This window comes from Equus caballus, chromosome 27 (assembly GCF_041296265.1).
Source record: "Equus caballus isolate H_3958 breed thoroughbred chromosome 27, TB-T2T, whole genome shotgun sequence".
Classification (NCBI taxonomy): Eukaryota; Metazoa; Chordata; class Mammalia; order Perissodactyla; family Equidae; genus Equus; species Equus caballus.
In genome coordinates, this window is record NC_091710.1 from 20,079,120 (window position 1) to 20,098,868 (window position 19,749).

The window sequence follows — 19,749 nt, forward strand, 5'->3', positions numbered from 1 at the left end:
TGGGAGGAGGTAACAGGGCGTTTCAGGGCTCCTGGAGCACGGCCAATCGTCAGCATTAAAATGACAGTTCTCTATACCTACCAGAGATTTTTGTTTATTGGAATAGAGCCTTCATTTTCGGAAACTTTGGTCAAAGCAACAGAAATAAGCCCCTATAATGGGGGGAGAAGGGTATTAGTTTTTTTACTATCTCAAAGAATAATTGTGTTTCAAAACTGAAAAATGTTGATTATTTAATTGCTTAGGGAGGGCTGAAAATTGTGCCTTATATTTTATTCTTTTAACTGGAAAAACATTTTTAAGATGTATAACTAAAAATATTCTCCAAAAAATCTCTCTCTGGCATTCCTCTGAGTTGAAGGTAAACTACTCGAGGAAGTGGAGCTAATCCTGAGAGGAACCACGAGGCCAGGTCCAGGGAAGCGAAGAGCCCACCTGACAACTCTTGTCACCTGTCAGTCTGGAGGCTGAGGTCTGGAACCTGCTATTGCTTGCCTGGTCCTTCTGGTGCGGCCCCCCCAGAGCCTGCTCATGCCCCCCTGCCTGGCCATTTGATGGCAAACGCTGACTTATTCATAAAGACATTTTCCTAAGAAAATAAACCTGAGAATTTAGGTGTAGAGATTGGTTCCTCTCTGTTATTCAAGGGAAGAATGTCACCTGTTGTGACGTGGTGACAGCTGCTATACCAGAGTTGCTAAACATTTTACTTCTTTTAAATATGTAGTGTGAAGAAAAGGAATTTCAGTGAGAAACGCTGGTTACTTACTAGAAAACAACTCCAGGCAGTGAATCTGAGCAGGATGGCTTTGGTCTGATCCTTGTAATACAAGAGTATTCTTCCTGCCTAGAAAAGAAGTCACAACATGCCCAGGAGAATCGCCTAAAGTATGTTCTTCTTTCACATTCATCCACTGTCCTGATCCCTCCACAGGCTCATCTGCCAGGCACACTGCCGGACATGGGGGACCAAGAGGAACAGAGCAGGCCCCGCTCTCGCCCAGAAGACAGAGGCACATGGGACGCCGTGCAGGGGAGAGAGGTGCTGTCAAGTTGAGGGTGTGCGTGCAAAGCAGGACAAGCATGTGGGCAGAATGGAACAGCATGGCCAGAAGCACATCAAATCCGGAGAAGCAGCACAACACCCTGAGGTGCTGCCAGTGTTCAGAGAGGCCAGGGGCGGGGCAGGGCGACAAGGCGGCAGGCAGAAGCCTTGCAGGTCTCCCCGCGAGACACAGGCTTTCTCCCATAGGGGATGGGGAGCAAGGAAAGCCACTTTTTTTGTCCCAAAAAAGTAACAAGGGACAAGCTCAGACTGGCCTGCTAGATGGCCCAGTCGGGCAGCAGTGGAGAAGGGGGCAGGAACAGGAACGGGGCGGAACTGCAGGCAGGGAAACAGTCTAAAACAGTAAAATCTGAACTTTGCATAAAATCCCCCCAAATTAGGAATTAATTTCTGAAAACATCAAAGCTTCACAATAATTTGTAATAATAGCTCAAACACATGAATGTTTTCTATGTGCCAGTTCTTAGAACTTTACGCGCATTAACTCTTCCAGCCTCTCAGCACCTTTATGCGGCAGGTGCTCCGGACGCAGAGAGGGCTGAAGGGACGTGTGCAGGCTCCCCGCCCGAGTGGCGGCCAGGGCTGCGCCCTCACCCACCGGGCTGCGCCCACAGGCTCCCAAGAGGGCGTGCGGCTCTCACGGAGAATGAGCGCAAGCGCCCGCTCCAAACTGTGAAGTGCTGTAGCGGTGAGGGCCGTGTTTCTAAAGAGACGACCTAATCACCAGAATGCATACGCTTTAGACCTGCACCGTCCAATCCGGGAGCCACTAGCCACGTGTGACTATTCACAATTAAACTGAAAGTGATTAAAATGAAATAAAACGAAAACTTCAGTTCCTCGGTCATACTAGCCACATCTCAAGTACTCAGCAGCCACACGGACGGCACAGACATAGAATATTTTCATTGTCACAGTGAGTTCTATTAGTTTGCACATTTTTTTCCTCTCTCACCTCCCCGCAAATAATAGTTTCAAACACCAATTAGGAGAACTTTAAAAAGAAAAATCTAGACTGTCCAGAATTTTAACAAAATTGTATATGAGACAAACCAAGAATAATCTGTATTGCCTTTGACATAGAATATGCACAGCCTGAAACCACATGAAGTGTACACAAAAGAAATGTGACAAGCGGCCCAGTGACTTCCCATGATCACCAGAACCCAAACACACTGCTCACTCCCCCAAGGGAAGTCTGTTACCCAGAAACGGCTGGGCTGCCACGGCTACGATTAGCCATATACATAATAAGAATTTTTTTGAGAATATACGAATTATACCTAATTATTTGAATGTGCTGAATTTTAGTTACTTCTAGTTGTGACAATCTGTCAAATATAAACAGAACTTATTAGACCTGTAATACACAGAAGAAGATATGCTTCCGCTCATTTATTGTAATGAAATAGTTTTTGAATTAATGATGAGTCAGTCATCACAAACTGTTGGAAAAATGTATCCTAATGAAATGAAGAAATACCTGAACTCCCAAAAATGCCATCACAATGGAGTTGATGGTCCCAAGGATGCCTTCTGGGTCGTAGGCCACCTCGGTGTGATAAAGCACCTGAAGACGACAGAGCAAGGGCAGCACGCACTCACCGACGTGAGAATGCACACACACACCCCGAGGCCGAACGCGCAGGGCCACCACTGCAGCCGGCCTTCTGGATTTTCAGGTTCTTTTTGGTCAACCCTAGTGTACCATCAATGCTTCCTATCTTCTTTTAAGGCAAATAACATTTAAAAATACATTTGTGCTCTTTCATTATGAATGAAATTGTTCCTGGTCGCTGAAGGAACTGGGCGCTGTGCAGCGTGCTGGGTGCTGCCCGAACCACCCAGACGCCCCGCCCCACCCCTTCAGGACTGAGGCGCTCATTCTGATTCGCCCTTGACTGAAGAGGTGCCTCTCCAGGAGCCACACCCCTTGCTGGGGACTGTCTACATCCCACCAAGGACATCAAGGGCCTGATCCCTCACCCTGACTCAGAACAGCTCTGAAGGGCCGCCCAGCCCCCATGACATCTGCTGAGGCCTTCGTGTGACTACAACACAGTTCTGCTTCCTCCCTTCCCCAGCAATGTCGACCCCAGAAGGGCTGCCTGATAAAGGTCCTCCACACGAGTCCATCTCAGGTCTGCTGCGGGAAACCCGATCCGAGACGCACAGGGGGGCGCCACCCCACACACCCGATACAACACACTCTCACTGTGAAACCCAAGTAATGCGTACACACTGCCCCATCGTGAACACTAAAGTCACCAGCTTTTCAAATAAAAATTAGCTCCCATCACAGTTTACTAAACGGACACAGCTCAAAGTTGGCCAGCCCGTTCTCGTTTTCCTCCTTCAGGGCTCCTCAGTTCTCCGGATACGCAGGCTCACTCACAGCCGAGGAAGGATGCTGGTAAAGGTGGTCCTCTCCCAGAAGCAGGCGGTCGATGTAGCCGGCAGCTCCTCCAGTACAGTTTGGATACCTCCCCAGATCTCCAATGCCACCAGGGCCCAGATAACCGCTGGGGAGGTGAGAAGACGCACTTAGCTGACAAGACTTCAGAGGGGACGAGGGGATATACGGACCCTACATGCAGCCCAACGACAAGCCACCAGCACACCCAGCCTGGGGGCCCTAGCGCTGCAAACTCCTCTCCCAATATAAAGCATGTCTCCAAGGAGAAGAAAGGGAAAGAGAATTCTTCTGACGTGGCAGAAAATGACATGCAAGAAGGGTTCACTTACGTAGGGCATCCAGGAACAGGTAAGAAGAAGGTCAAGCCCAGCCAAATGCTTTCCAGCAGCAGGATGAAGAGCCACTGGGGCCAGCTGGACAGGATGTCTCGAAGAGAAGAGCAGCGCCTCTCCTGAGCGAGGGGCACAAACAGATACGACTAAATGCACGTAGAACAGGAACCACCAGCAGCTACGTACTTGGGCAGTTCCCAAGATGGTTCTCTTGCCTTCATGGTACCACTCCAACAATGGCGCACAGCTATTTCACGTGCATTCTGCTGTTTGGAACCTCCCTCTCTACGAAACATCCCAGTAAAACAGTAGTTAAAAAGAAATCAGTGGACAATTCCACTCCTTTACCCAAGAAATTCACACAAAAACTTGTACACAAATATACGTGGAATCATTATAATAGCCAAAAAGTGGAAACAAGTGAAATGTCCATCAGCTGACAAATGGATACAAAATGTGGTACATTCAGAAAGTGGACTGTTATTCAGCAGTGAAAAGGAATCTAGCACTGACACACAACGTGCAGAAACCTCCAGTACGCTGAGTGAAAGGAGCCAGACACACAAAGCCGCACGTTGTATAACCCCATTCATGTGAAATGTCCCAAACAGGCAAATCTACAGAGACAGAGGTAGATCAGGGGTCGCCTAGGACTGGGGGAATGGAGAGCGGCTGGAGGTGAACACTGGGTTTCTTTCTGGAGGGATGAAGTGTTCTAGAGTTGGAGGGTGGTGATGACCGCACAACTCTGTGAAGACACTATGGCTGAACTGGACACATGAAATGTGCGAGCTTTATGGTATGGGAATTATACCTCGATAAAGCTGCTAGAAAAAAGAAATTAAAAATAAATTTTAAAAAAGGAAAATGAAATGTAAACTTTTGGAGCTGTTCTGGTTGGAGGAAGAAGGATGCAGCCCAACCCCTCGCTCATCGTGGCGGATGAGCCTGCACAGTCCCTCAGGCCCCACCCGCAGCTAACCAAGCTCGTGTTCACTCGCACACGTCCAGTCTCACTCCTCCTTAAGGAAATAAAGGGCAGAGGGCACGCACACACTGACAGGGAGGGCAGAGGACGTAAAGGAATAACGATTAAACCATCCCAAGAGCATATGACCAAGCCCTCGTTACAGGAAGAACCAAGAGACGTTGGGATTCAATGATGAATTGCTAGTTATACATGTGAAAAAAGCTGGAGAACAAACACAGAATTATTAATTGATTGTTAAGTAGAACCCCAAATGAAGAGTTGAAACGTTTCTGCCTGAATTTTTACTTCTGCTGGGGAAAAAAAATATAGCTGTCACCTGAGTAAACGCAACTCAGTAGTTTACAGTAAGACAGAAAGTAACCACAAAGGCGGTGAGGCTCGCACGCTTCTTACAGAGAGCTGGCAAACAGCCCAGGACAAGCCCGCCATTCTCCCACACCCGCCTTGGCGCTTCTTCTCCAAGTTGAACCTTTGTAGCATTTGTGTAGATAAGTGAAATGTTCTATGAGTTTTCCGTGTACCTTGTACCACAAAGAAACTGAAAAATTAGCAGTAATGCCCCAAGAGACTGATGATGGTGACATTATTTAATGCCATCAAAATGCATTTGATTACTGGACGCTTAAACATTTGTTGAGAGTAAATCTCATTTTATGTCTACAAATCCTACATAAAAATAACTAATTTATGGAAAAAAAGAAAGCATTTGATTAACAGAGTTAAAGAGTCTACTGAAGTATAGTACTGCACTCAGAACTAAAGAAAGTTCTAAAAACTAGTGATCCCCACCCCACCCCCGCCTTTTTTTAAAACACGGTTTCTCACCGAGGCACCACTTCCAGGCACAGGTTTAGCGAAGAGGAGTTCTAACACGGCGACCACAAAGTACGTCACCCCCAACCGCTGGAGCACGCCAGGGATTCGCAACTTGTCCCAAGACACTGCAGAAGGTACAGGTGGGCAGAGTGTTAGCCAGCATTTCTCATCTCACCCAAGACAACATAACACCAGTCGTCTCTAGGTGGGGGACACACCTCTGTTAACCTAAGTCAGTGTCTTTTAGGCTCTTAGGGATGGAGATACACATGGTCAGGAGACATGGCTCAAACCCACAGCAGGAAGCTGGCAGCAGGGAGACTGGGATAAGAACAAGTGTCCTCCTCGGGGGTGGGGATAAAGCAAGGACGACCCTTGGCCCTGAAGTTCATCTCCGGCCCTTTCCCATTAGGACAACACATCCGACTCTCACCTCCACCAGGAAACTGCAGAAGCAGCCCAGGCCGCCACCGGCCCTCCCTGCCCTTCAGACTGCATGGCCGTCCCACTGACAAGCTGTAACCCCGTAACGACCCTATAATGAACCCTACTGGGAACAGCGGCCCACTTTGGATGCTACATCAAATCAACTCTTATGTGACACCTTCCCTTATGACCCCAACTGGCAGTGACCGCTACCTCCTCCTAAGGCCTAAAGTCTCAGGGCTTCATGCCTGGGGCTCATCTGACTGCTGCCTAGACATTTGTGTCCTCTTTTGCTAATGACACTCTGAGCCCCTAAAGGACACTCCCTGATGCTGCCGTCGGTCCCACACACAGAGCAGACAGCCTTCCCTCGGCTTTCCTGTCTTACTCACACTGCTAAACGACGACCACAACGTCATTCCTCCCCAGGAAGCCCGCTGGCATACAGATGATGACAAAGGTGGATTCCTGAGTCACCACACAGTAGCCTTATCATGAAACCCAAGCAGTAGGAGGGAAGGTCTGAGACCCAGGCGACCTACCCTGCCCTTCACTACCCTTCGATCACCTGGAGAAAGCACTTCACTCTCTCCTGGCCTCAGACTCCTCCTTTGCACAGCAGAAGGGTCTTGTGGTCTGGGAGGCTCCTCCCAGGCCCCAAATTCCAAGATCATCTTAATAATGCCCCCAATTATACCTCACTGTACACACTTTTCTAATAACTGTTCTTTTTGCAGGTACCTGAGATGGAGGAATTACATTTCTTTCAAATTATAACATGTAGTTTCCATACTTCAACCTGAATAAAGACCAACAGAGGGGAAAACTTACACGGACCAAGGCAATAATTGGGGTTCACGACAACGATTCCTAGAGAGATTAACAGGAAACTCCTCCACGCAATTTTCCCAAGCAATCTGAATTTTGAACATCCCCGCTGCAGTGTGGAGGTCATTGAAAGAAAAATTGAAGATCCCATAATAAACACAAACCTAGAAAAAAACAGCTATGAATATAAGGCAACCATTTCTCTATATCACTAATATTTTATAATCTACTATCCTGCATTTCTTTTAGGAAATATGATTTTTACACTTATTTTCAGGATTAGTGGACTTTATATATTCAGAATTTATGATCTCCTACAAGATTCCAGGATCTTGTCCATTACGTCTGCACTCACAAAAGGTCCCTGTGAAATCACTCATCTTCTACGTCTGCATGTCTTAAATCAGGACGAAGCCAAGTAGGAGAACTATTCGGTAACAACTTTCGGAGGGACCTCATCACAGCAGAGACCCGTGAGCAACACAGACCCATAGCCCAGAATCAAGGACGGTCCCAGAGAGGCCCTAGCACGAGCTGGAGAGCAAGAAACTGGAGGCGACCTACGGACAGGCCAGTGGCAGACTGCCAACTCACCACGGGAACACAAGGTCAGCCACCGTCAGTCCTGCAGAGTAACACAAGCACAGAGTTAAGGAAAAGGACTCTGGAATGTAAATACTTGCTAAATCCAGAACGGGTTCCATTATATACTGAAGGGACAGTAAACCCGCACAGAAGGCTCACAGGAGAGCACTGTGAGGAGCACGCAGACCTCCTGGGCACTCTGCCACCAGTCACTGGGCCGGGGCATTTCCTAAGAACATGACTGGGCACGGGGGAACCGCACTAGAAGCTTGTGGACAAGTCTGCTATCTTTAAGCAGCACTGTCCCAAATCCATTCTTAAGCCAACTTTTGAGCCAAATTCACAGCCATTACCCAGTACCGCTCAGACCAACCCCAGTTCAATGGCACCCCACAGGGGACCATGAGTCTTAGAAGGCAGAACTCCCACACGGCTATAACAAAAGGCATATGGAGATTGCGACAGGGATCATTTACAACTAAATTCCCGACACCTTCTGCAGTGTCCCACGGTCCTTCGGCAGAGACCTCTGGAGCCAACGTGTCCTCACAGTGCAGCATCACAGAGCCCCAGCACACAAAGGGAGAACTAAACTAAAGGGCTAACAGAGTCTGAAGGTCATTCGCTGGGGGCAGCAGCTCAGCAGCTCAGAGGAGGTGGGTGAGCCTCATCTCTGGAGCTCCTGGGGGCATGCTGAGTGATGTCCTGCCCGCAGCTCTGAGGGGTCCTACATGAGCAATGCCACCTTAGGAAAAGTCTCACCATTCCAACTCGAGTGTTTGAAGTACCAGTATTTTCCTCCTCCGTAATTAACGAAGACCATGATGATGAGAGCTATCCTGTAAAGCAACAAAGGGCAGGCTTTCAGGGCTGGCACCTGTGACAGCGAACGGCCCGACTGCAAGAGACTCGCTTGCACTCAAGGTGCAGTCACGACACAAGATGACGCTTAAAGAGCAGGAAGCCACTGCTTCTCATCACCACAGCCAGGGCCCTACCCGGGAGCCCTGCTGCCAACGTTTCCCACATGACGTCTTAACAAGAGTGTAGACTGACACTAAACTGCATAACCTGAAAACAAGCAAAACATTTCCGACCACTCAATTTTGTGCTAATTATTCAGATGTCTCAGCTAAAGAACTGTCGCAGAAGCGTGCAGGCAGAGTCAGAGCTGAGGGCTCGGATCTCAGGCCCTTCCCTCTTAGGAGCCCTCAGACCTTGGGCAGGACCCTCCTCAATATCTCAGAGCGCTTCTCTGTAAAAGAGGGAGCGCTCCTCACCTCGGACCGTAGGGATATTAGGAGACAGTGCTCGGCTCACGCTGGGTACTTAACAAATGCTAGTTCCTGCCCACATCCTGTGAACATCTCATCGCCAAAGGCGGCAACGAGAATCGGAAAGAAAGAGGAACACAATAAAACAGATTCCCAATGTGCTACTGTTTGACACTAATTCTGCCGAATGCAGGAGTGAAGACTTTAGTAGGTTGAGGGGGTAATTTGTGGGAACTCTGGAGCCCAACTGCCTGGAATCGAATCCTGGCTGTCCAGCTGTGTCCCTGCGTGACCTTGGGCAAGTTACTTAACTCTGTGACTCACTTTCTTCATCTATAAAACCGGCACAGTAAAAGTAGATACCTCAAGGGATGTCTAGGAGATTAAATAAACGAAGGCCAGTCAGAACAGTGCCTGGCACACAGTGAGAACTCAAAAATGGTTAGCAATTGTTCTGATGATTTCTATCATCATTGTTATTATTCCCTGGCTTCAAATACACACACCAGGCACACTCAGAGCTCTGGTGCGGCTGGGACAGGATTATAAGGTTATCACAGGGTTTAAAAGGCCTCAGTGGGTAGAAATGGCAGACCTGACACCTAGATATTTATTTTCAGCTATATAGTTTTATACTTTATTTTCAGAGTTTGGTCTTGGCCTTCATTCTTCTGCCACAACTATAAAATAATAACAGCTTACTGTATGACTCTGGGTTTGCTATCAAAAGGGCCTGACATTGCTTTTGTCACAAGCTGTGTTGCGGGACTGGTGAAGGACAAAGACGGCTGTTTCGTTTCTGGACTGCTGCAGCTTCTCATCTGTGCAAGCTGCTCACTGGCCATGGGGACGCAGATGGACGGGGGAGCCACACGTACAGCCCAACTGTGAATGACCTTAACTCAGCAGGAGCTACAACCAGTGGCGGCCGGTTCGGGCCTTGTCCCACTACTCGTCTCTAGCAACATATGTACTGGCTATCGTGACGGCGTTCAAGTAAGGACAGCCTGCTGATTTCTGTTTACAGCAAGACATCCTCTCTAGCCTAGGAAGTAAAAAATATATGTAAAATGCCTTCAGTTAAAAGTGTGTTTATGTGTAATCCTAGGCTCCCTGTGCCCACCGTGCTACGACGGAGCCCCACATACCCCCTGAATGTGTCCACACAGCGCAGGCGCTGCGGCGCCGCGGCCGGGCCCCATGCTTCTAGCTGGCTGTCACCGCCAAGTGCGTCTGCCCGGCTCGGAGATCCCAGCTCCTTCAGAAAAAAGAGGAGGAAGACATGACAATCCATAATGCTGATGAGTAAGTCTCATTTCTCTATTTTTTAGGGAAGAAATTAAGAGTGGAAAGCTAAAGATCGTTGTTCTGAACAATACTTGCTCTTGTAAAGATCCCACCTAGAGGTTTGGTGTTTCACTTTATTTTATTTCTGTGACTCCTCTGAGCTTGCAGTGGCTAAGTTGATAAATGACCACAAAGAAGTGGTCCACAAGTGTGTCTGGTACACGTGTACAAGCAACCATGTCCATAATGAATTTATTAACACAAATACCATGCTCCAATTGTTCCAGTAGGCCATAGTGTTTCTAGATCTAATATCGATGTCTCTTCCGCTTTGGTTTGAATCTTGACGCTCTCTACTTAACTGGATCAGTTCAACAGAGCTGCCTGCAGAGTGACGGATGTCTCCACATCGTGATCACAACACAGCCCAGAGCCCCAGCCCCACTGGAGAGAGGGGTGTGCCCTTCACAGGAGCGGCAAGGAGGCCGCTCTCTATTAAGAAGACAGGACACACGGCCTGGCCTCCCACAATATAAATAAGATTAATTAAACCAGATAGAAAGGTTATTAAATAGAGAATTACAAATTCCAAATCTAGAAAACCACCCAGGATACACAGGACGCATTCTAATACTCACAGAATTGATGAGGCGATCAGTTTCCCGGGAATTTATTGCTTTAGAAATCCAATTATTAAAGTCATCCAAACTGTAAATTTAAAAAAGCCTCAGTTAATTTATTTTCTTAGGGAGAATTTTCAAAATGATTGGATATCAAATTGAAAGAAAATTAAAGTTCATATTCTACACAAGTCAAAGAAGTAAATGTTTTAAAGTTTTTTAACAAAACGAAAGTAGAAATCAAAGTTCATAGCAGCAGTGCTTGTAACTGCTGGACCTTTCCAGCAGTGTCCTCATCAGTGACAGAGGGACAGCGACAGCGCCTGCGCTCACGAGTTGTCGTGTGAGTGAAATGAGATCATTACTCCCTGTGGCTGGAATTCTTATCAGTAATACTATTAAAATCAGAATAGCAAAAACTGCAAATGACCAAACGCATTCAATACAGGAACGACTAGACACAGTCTGTGACAGCTGTGTGACAGATGAGACGCGGGACACCGCAAGAATGAGGCTCTGTCCACACAGAAATGCAAAGGCTAACTACTAACTACAAGCAATAACCCAACATGCAGACTTCATCACAGCGAAACGAAAACGTGAATGTGCACACTGAGAAAGTCTGAAAGGGACTTTGGAGTGATTCAGATCGTTCATTATTGGGTTCTGTTTCCTAGGTGGGTGCTTTGGGTCAAAAAGATATCCAGATGATATGGAATTGATTTACATGGTTAACAAAAGATACACATATTTACTGGTTTTTCTTTAAAATGAGATTTCTACTTGGGAAAAATCTTTCAAAAGACGTATCTTAGCTCTTTCATACAACGTTTATATTCTGATTTGGGTCATTTCTCCTTACCTCTTTTGCATTTTTAAATGGAAATGAATCCTGATTTCCAATACACTACAGATTGCTGAGTGATTCGATGTGGTAGTGTTGTTTGTTATTCACAATTCTGCAATTTCCCTAGATGGCTTCCCTTTTATTCAGTGTGTTTGTCGTGCCCCTAAGAAAAAGAACTGTGCTAAGGCTGCATGCCCACAGACCATTACTGAAGTCCACAGAGAAGCCTTTCTCAACCCAAGACATGATTTGGCAAACTGGTGTTCTTGCACTCACAACTCACAGGCCAGTTTGTCATTTTCAAATAATAATTAATACTTAGTATTTTTTATTTGGTATATGAGAACAATTAAATGAGTACTTTTAGTAAGTACAATGTTTGATTAGAAAATCAGGAGAATGCGTGTCTTAGTTTGGTTGTAAATCGTCAACGGCTTTCTAGTGGAGATCATATATGACATTTCTAACTTAATATAAGCTCTTTTAGGTACCGTGCTTCCAGCTTTTGTGTGTGTGTGTGTGAGGAAGATTGGCCCTGAGCTAACATCTGTTGCCAATCTTCCTCTTTTTGCTTGAGGAAGATTGTCGCTGAGCTGACATCTGTGCCAATCTTCCTCTATTTTATTTTAAGCCAACACAACAAGGCTTGACAAGCAGTGCTAGGTTTGTGCCTGGACCACACCTGCGAACCCTGGGCCACCAAAGCAGGGTGCGCGAACTTAACCACTGTGCCGCCAGGCCGGCCCCAGCTTTCTCGGTCCTGAAAAGTGTGACCAACCTCATGCTCATCTATGGAAGATTTGGGGAAGTTGGAGATAAACTGTCTACTTTTTTTAAAAAGTACATTTTAGCCTGGTAAAACATATGTTTTGTATAAAATTTGTACATTTAAATTATCTGATGCACAGGACTTTTTCCTTTTCTTTCCTTTTATTTTGGTCATGGAAAGTTTCAAGTGTATGCAAAAGTAGACAAATTAGTATAATGGACCACCATGGACCCATCGCCAAGCTTCAACAAGTATCTACACATCTTACCTCATCTATACTGCCCCCCACTGCCCCTTTCTCCTGATTATTTTTTTTTTTTTAAGATTTTATTTTTTTCCTTTTTCTCCCCAAAGCCCCCCGGTACATAGTTGTATATTCTTTGTTGTGGGTCCTTCTAGTTGTGGCATGTGGGACGCTGCCTCAGCGTGGTTTGATGAGCAGTGCCATGTCCGTGGCCAGGATTCGAACCAACGAAACACTGGGCCGCCTGCAGCGGAGCGCACGAACTTAACCACTCGGCCACGGGGCCAGCCCCGGACTGATTATTTTAAAGAAAATCACAGGCATCATATCATTTCACCCATAAATACTTCAGTATGTATCGCTAAAAGATAAGGGCTCTTTTCATTTTTAAATGTCACTGCAATACCATGATCACATTTTAAAATGTTATCAGTAATTCCTTAATATCATCAAATAGCCAGTTCAATTTCCCTGTGATAAGATTTTTTACAGTTTAATTGTTCAAATCAGTATCCACACATGATTCATATATCCAATGCTTATAGTTTTAATTCTTCTCTTCTTCTCCCCACAATTCAACTCCCATTTCTAGTTCACTCAGCACTAATGACATCAGCATCACAGGAAAACATTAAGGCAGAGCCTTCTAAGGAAGGGTGAAAAGAAGACGTTAAGATATTCAAAATTAAAAAGAAAAAAAGCACTTAATTTTCCTGTAGATGTTGTTCCCCAAGTGAAAAGGTAGAGGTGCTTTTTTCTTACTGCTTTTTCAGATCCTGTTCTGGTTCAGACAAACCTGAACTTTCACAGGCATACTGGCAAGGGACAGAACAACGTACAAAGGACTCTTGCTTTGCCAACAACTGCATTTTGCCTGTAGGCTGCAAGGCAGAATCACATGCAAAAAGGAGTTTCAGGGGCCAGCCTGGTGGCATAGTGGTTAAGTTTACGTGCTCTGCTTGGGCAGCCTGGGGCTCACAGGTTTGGATCCTGGGCACAGACCTATACACCACTCAGCAAGCCACGCTGTGGCAGCATCCCACATACAAAATAGAGGAAGACTGGCAACAGATGTTAGCTCAGGGCCAATCTTCCTCACCAAAAAAAAAAGAGTTTTAATTCCACAGCAAGGATGGAATTCTTCTCTTAGCAAGAACGTAATATCAGCTATCAGTTACTTTAAAACATGATGTGACAGACCCATTCATATTAAAAGCACCAAATGAAAACACTCTAAAGAACTGGAACATCATTTGCATCTTATCAAAAGATTGACAAGATAATACCTTAATTCAAAGAAACGAAACTCCTCCAGTAGGATTATGCTCCTCAAAAGGATCATGCCCCTAAAAAGCAGTTAGGTTAAACATCTGCTTCTGAGCTGCAAGGGGTTCTTTGACCCTCACACAGCCAGGTCTCTCCCACAGGAAATTACACTGTTTCTAGGACACACGAGGTAGAGGGTCAGAGTGCACAAACGCCCCAAAGTCGCAGGGTTCCCCTAAGCCAGCAGACTTAAAGGTACGTTCTTCCTTGCAATTTGGATACTGCTCACCAATAAAATCTACAGTCTTTCCTGAGACCCTAACAGGCTGAGCATGTGAAAATTCAGTCAGTCTTATTCCCTTTAAAACATGAAAGAATTTCCCTTTAAAAGGTCGTTTACCAGGTCTGCACTTGTTTCACTTTCTTCTTTTCCAGGTTCCTAATTCACTCTCACCAGAATCGCTCTTACCCAGCTGGACGAGAAGGAATTCCCTCTCCTAGCTGCTAACCCTGCCCGCACCTCCTCCTCGGTCCTCGCCATTGCCGCCAGGTCCCCCGGCTGGGAGGGGCTGGCCTTGAGGGGAGGCCTTGGGGCTCAGAGCCGGAGAGGAGCAAGAGAGCACAGTGTGGCAGCACCTCCCAAAATTGTCACCCACTGCTCCCAGTCTCTACGCAGCAGGATGTGAGACCCTCTCAGGAAATAATCATTTCTCAAGCATTTCCTTCTACTTTTTCAGCCATGTGGGAGGACTGAAGGCAAAGATCCTTTAGAATGAGGTGATCATTTCCCTGAAGTCAAGGACCATCTCTTATGCTACGCTTCATCCCCACTGCCTAGGACTGGACGGGGCATGGTGGACACAAGAAGCATTCATTTAATCAAAGAAGAATGGGCATTTGAAGGGTCAAATTACCTTTCTGAACATATTTTTTATTTTTTATTTTTTATTTTATTTTTTTCCTTTTTCTCCCAAAGCCCCCCGGTACACAGTTGTGTATTTTTTAAGTTGTGAGTCCTTCTAGTTGTGGCATGTGGGATGCCGCCTCAGCGTGGCCTGATGAGTGGTGCCAGGATTCGAACTGGTGAAACGCTGGGCCACCGAAGCAGAGCGCATGAACTCAAACACTCGGCCACGGGCCGGCCCCTGAACATATAATTTCTAATTCTACTTTCCCCAACTGTGTCCTCCCTGAACATCTGCTCACCTCAACAAGAACCGCAGAAAGCACACGGCAATAACGAGCGCCAGACCAATAAGGAACGCGACAGTCACAGCTACAAAAACAGAAGGAACCCGTCATCACCAAAAATGTCATCACTCAGCATCAAAGTTGTCACATCATCACATTACTCTCAATGAAACATGCAAACAAATAAAAATGGAAACCAACGAGGGAAAAGCCTACATTCTTATGCTAAATTTCCTATGAATAATTTCGGACACTTCATGAGGGGAGTGCTAATTTTCATTACGAAAATATCAAACATACCTGAAAGTACAGAGAATTGTACAATAAACCCACACATACTCATCACCCAGATTCTAGAATTATCAAGATATTGTCACTCCTGCTTCATTTATTACCATTCTCCCCTCTGTTTTTTTGCCTAAAGTATTTTTAAGTAAATCCCAGACATCTCGTGATTTCATCCCTACATCTTCAGATGTATCTCTAAGCACGGGCGTCGTAAAAGGTGTATCAGCATCGCGCAGCTCCCGGCGTGCCCACGGAGAAGGGCACCGCATCACTTCTGCGGTGGTCTCCCTAAAGGGCATGACCCTGACCTAGTCACAAGGACACAGCACGCAAATCCAAATAACAAAATAACTGGCTGTCCTCTTCGAAAGTGTCAAGCTCGTGAGCGACAAAGGCTGAGGAACAGCTCCAAAGTAGAGGAGAGCAGGGAGACCTGACAACTAAAGGCAACGTGGGTCCCTGGACTGGATCCTGGACCAGTAAAGGGACATTAGAAGAGACAATCAGAGAAATTTGCAAAGTGTGTAATCAGCTATTAGTACTGTCTCAATGTGAGGTTCCTGGTTTCGGTAGCTGTGTATGGGATAACTGTACCATGATTAGACAGTTTAGGGCCTGAGGGGAAGCTGGGCGACGGGTGTATAGGAAATCTTTTTTGCAACGTTTCTATAAATCTAAAACTATTTCAAAATTATATGTTTCTTAAAAATGGACCTTTTGTTACGTAACTACAATGTCGTACCAAATTAAGAATAATTCCCTAGCTAACAGAGTCCGCACTCAAATTTTTCTAGTTGTCTCAACAATGTTGTTTGTAGTCAGTGTGCTCAAGTCAGGATCAAACAAGGTCCACATCCTGCATTTGCTCGCTGTGTCCCTCAGTCTCATTGACTTGTAAGCAGCCAGCGATGTGTTTAAACACCAGGTCAGTTGTCCTCTAGTAGGACGTCCCAGGTTCTAGATCTGTCTGTATGCTTCCTCCTGGTGTTGCTGACTTGTTCCTCTAGCCTCCAAATGCTCTGTAGAGGGGAAATTGGCGGTCTAGCCTTGACTGAAAAGTTCAACTTTTCCTGTCAAGAATGCTTCACGGGCGGTGCTGCCTTTCCCACTGCGCCACATCAGGAGATCTCCGGGGACGGAGCACGTGCCCGGTGCAGGTGTTCGGCCAGTGAAAGCCTGCCCCCTCCCGTGCACACTTCCCCTTTCATCCAATGGTTTCATCTACTCACGATTTTTACCCAAGTCAATCATTTCATTAGGGGTTGCAAATATTCTGCCGTGCTGCCACACTTATTAGCCAGAATTCTTCTCTAAAGAATTTACCCTCATCATCTAGGACTATTTGGTTATCCTACAATACAGTTACAACAGGAAAGTCAGGATAAGTGCTTAAATTTTTCCTTTCGACTGACGATTTTAAATCACACTGGTTAATGTCAGGCACCGCTGTTATCTCCAAAGGCAACCCAAGTATTGCTTCTGTTTTTGTCTGGGGCAGGGGGCTCGCTCTTTTTAGTTTCCTAATGAACTCATTGGTTTGCTATAGCCAGTGTGTTTCCATCAGTTACATTCATTATTGTCTTCAATGCTTAAATTATCCCACGCTGGCCCTTTCACATTGGCTCCTCTGACACGACCCACCGTCTTCAATACCTTCACTGTGAACAGTGCTTACTGATGCCCAGGGATTCCTTGTATGGTCTAACGGGGGCTCAGGGCGAGAAATTTTCTTCAGTGGAGTTATCAGAGAATGAACGGTCCCTGCTTAACCTAAGGGGACCTCTGGACTGTCAACGAAAGACATACGGGAAATACTGCACCTAAATCCTAAAACAAGGAAAAGATACTTGACAGTCAACTGCCCTATTTCTAGTTTCTTTCCACCGCATTAACTTTTTTGGTTTATTTATGCTTCACAATTAAAATAAATAACAACAATATGATGATATATAATTTTTTTATATATCACATAACTTTCTTGGTATACTCCACTGACACAATAAATATATTATAAATATACCGTGACTAAATGGGATAGATAACATATAATCCAGGTTTTAAATTACATGAAGTGTTGCAAACAGTGCTCAAAAACAAAAACTCAGAAAATGCAAATATAAAAATCTACAAAGAACATATACGTACGAAGGTTACTGTCAACTGGATCCTCATTGACAACTACGTCACAGGCAATTCTATCAACTCCATCCTGGACGTGCTTTACCAAGAGAGAATAGTTTCCAAATTCTCCAAATTTGTATTCCAGCCTACAAAAATTAGGTAAAATTAAGAAAAACAGTTAGATTAGGAAATAAGAGTTGGATTCCGGTAATGTCATCAAGGCAGAGCGAAAGGCATTCCTAGGTGCAGAACAGGAAAGATATAGAAACATATTTTAAAGAAAGGAAAAACCAAAAACCAAACAGGAAGAAAAATAGAGTGAAAAAGCAGACTTCAGTAGGTCACACAGAGCAGGTACAAACCTACAAACTTCTTTCTCTTCCTCGGTGGCCTTAAGCTGCAGGATGGACCCGTGCTGGGCGCTCACACCCACGGCCGCGATGCTGGGCTCCCCAGCCCTTCTACTCTGGGAAACGTTTACCAGCACCTGAAACAAGCACTACGAAAGACAAGCACAAGCCAACTGTCAGAGGTGTCTGAAGGTCTGCTGAGTGGGAGGACATCAACATCCAACTGAAGATCCTGAGATGACTTTTCCTTCATACTTAGAAAAAATTTTAAATTTCAAGAATTCCGTAAAATTTGCTACATAACTATGTGTTGCCATGGAACTGTACAATCTTTATTCTAGGTAAATTTTTTACTAATTAACAAATACAGCATACCTTAAATCTTGCATTCTATTGGGTTTTACTTAATATTATTGAATAAATTTCCATGATTCTACCCAATTTGCATATTTAGTTTTTAATGGTGGCATTATATTCCATCAAATACTATAATTGTATTTAGCCTGCTTTCAAAGCTCGTTTTATCTTTCTGTATATAATTTATATAAATGATATTGTTTAAAAATATCTACACATAATGTTCTTACTCCTTTAAATTCTTTCCCTAAGATAAATTTCCAAAAATGAGATTACTGGATAAAAAATAATCATTTTCACGGTTCTTGGTACATGTGGCCAAATAGTACTCAAAAATTACAACAATATACTTATTTCTCATTAGCTTACCAGAATTTAAAACCACTCTTCTTTTTGCTCATGTGATATTTATATCACAGCATTAAGATTACATTTTAAATTATCAGTAGATGAAATAATTCACTATTCTTTTGCTATTGTGTTTACTTTAGTGTGAACCATCTGTTAAACACCAAATTCCCTTGAATATAATCTTAGAAATATGTCTTCATACACTGTAATATTAAACTCTTAGTTATCTCAAATATTTACCCATTCTAGTGCTTTCCTTTTCATCTTATTATATTCTGCGGCTTTTAATTACAAGTTTTTAAAGTTTTTACATAGTCATTCTAATCTGGCTTGTTATTTCCATTGCTTCATTAGTTTAAAAATGTATTCTGCCTTTTTTAGTATTTTTTAAGTTTGTGGAGGTTCTTTTTAACTTGAACCCACTTAGAATATTTGACAGATGGTATACAATAATTCTAAATACCTTTCACCATGGTTTTAGTTCTAATACGTTAAATTCTTATGTGAATTAGATTCTATTTCTTACTCTTATTCTGGTCCATCGGTCTTCAGTTCTCTTTTGTGGCTCAGAAATGACTGTGCTTTGTCATGTTTCCTCATCTGGGGAGCAGTCTCTGTATCACTCCTTCTAATTTTGGGCCACCCTTTGATTCTCTCGCTCATTTATTTTTCATATGAATTCTGGGCTCATTTACAGATTCTATAAAGTATCCATTGATACATTAACAGCAATTGTGTTAAATGTCTGAATTAATTTGGGAAGTACTGCCATTTTTCCTATCAGAGTGCAGCAGCTCTCTCTCCATTTAGCCTACATTTTTCCCATAAAATTTCATCATTTTCCTTATGAGTTCTACAGATTCCTCAAAGATACAAATGTAAGTCATCATAAATAAATATTTGAATATGCCAACTTATTCTACTTGACAGAATTTCATTTAAGGTTTTTGCACCCATATGAATTAGAAAGATTGACCTGTGTTGCTTTTCATGTCTTTGCCAGATTTTAAGGTTAACATTCTATCTATACTGCAGGACGAATCAGATATCAAGCCATCATTTGCCAGGCGGGGATTATATCTAGGATCAACTTATATTGATTGAGAACTATTTATTTGAAAAATGTAAGAAAAAATCACCTATTTCAGGTGGAAAAATTTATTATAACTTTCCAGATTTCTTAATCAGTTGCTGATCCATTTATGTTTTCAATTTCTTGAATCACTCTTCATACTATGTTTTTTGAAGGAAATCAATTTTTGAATATCAAATTTACCACCTTGTAACTGTTCATTAGATCATAATCATTTCAATTACAGCGGTT

At 44.3% G+C, this 19,749-nt stretch overlaps 1 protein-coding gene across 5 annotated transcripts in view; it reads right to left on the reverse strand.

The window, feature by feature from the left end:
- HGSNAT (heparan-alpha-glucosaminide N-acetyltransferase) overlaps positions 1-19,749 on the reverse strand; it is a 36,981-nt gene that overhangs the window by 3,441 nt on the left and 13,791 nt on the right. For 3 of the 5 annotated variants that reach the window (XM_014736513.3, XM_023630717.2, XM_070253314.1), the window contains exons 3-16: positions 17,730-17,866; positions 17,392-17,513; positions 14,974-15,043; positions 10,660-10,729; positions 9,883-9,992; positions 8,223-8,299; positions 7,470-7,500; positions 6,879-7,039; positions 5,631-5,746; positions 3,812-3,933; positions 3,462-3,588; positions 2,550-2,636; positions 770-847; positions 82-152 (exon numbers count right to left, since the gene is read on the reverse strand). In XM_014736513.3, the coding sequence (XP_014591999.2) occupies positions 82-152; positions 770-847; positions 2,550-2,636; positions 3,462-3,588; positions 3,812-3,933; positions 5,631-5,746; positions 6,879-7,039; positions 7,470-7,500; positions 8,223-8,299; positions 9,883-9,992; positions 10,660-10,729; positions 14,974-15,043; positions 17,392-17,513; positions 17,730-17,866 (1,379 nt within the window). Of the gene's footprint in view, positions 1-81; positions 153-769; positions 848-2,549; positions 2,637-3,461; positions 3,589-3,811; positions 3,961-5,630; positions 5,747-6,878; positions 7,040-7,469; positions 7,501-8,222; positions 8,300-9,882; positions 9,993-10,659; positions 10,730-11,503; positions 11,628-14,973; positions 15,044-17,391; positions 17,514-17,729; positions 17,867-19,749 lie in introns of those variants that run through there. The other 2 variants (XM_023630716.2, XM_070253316.1) reach the window with 2 other exon arrangements.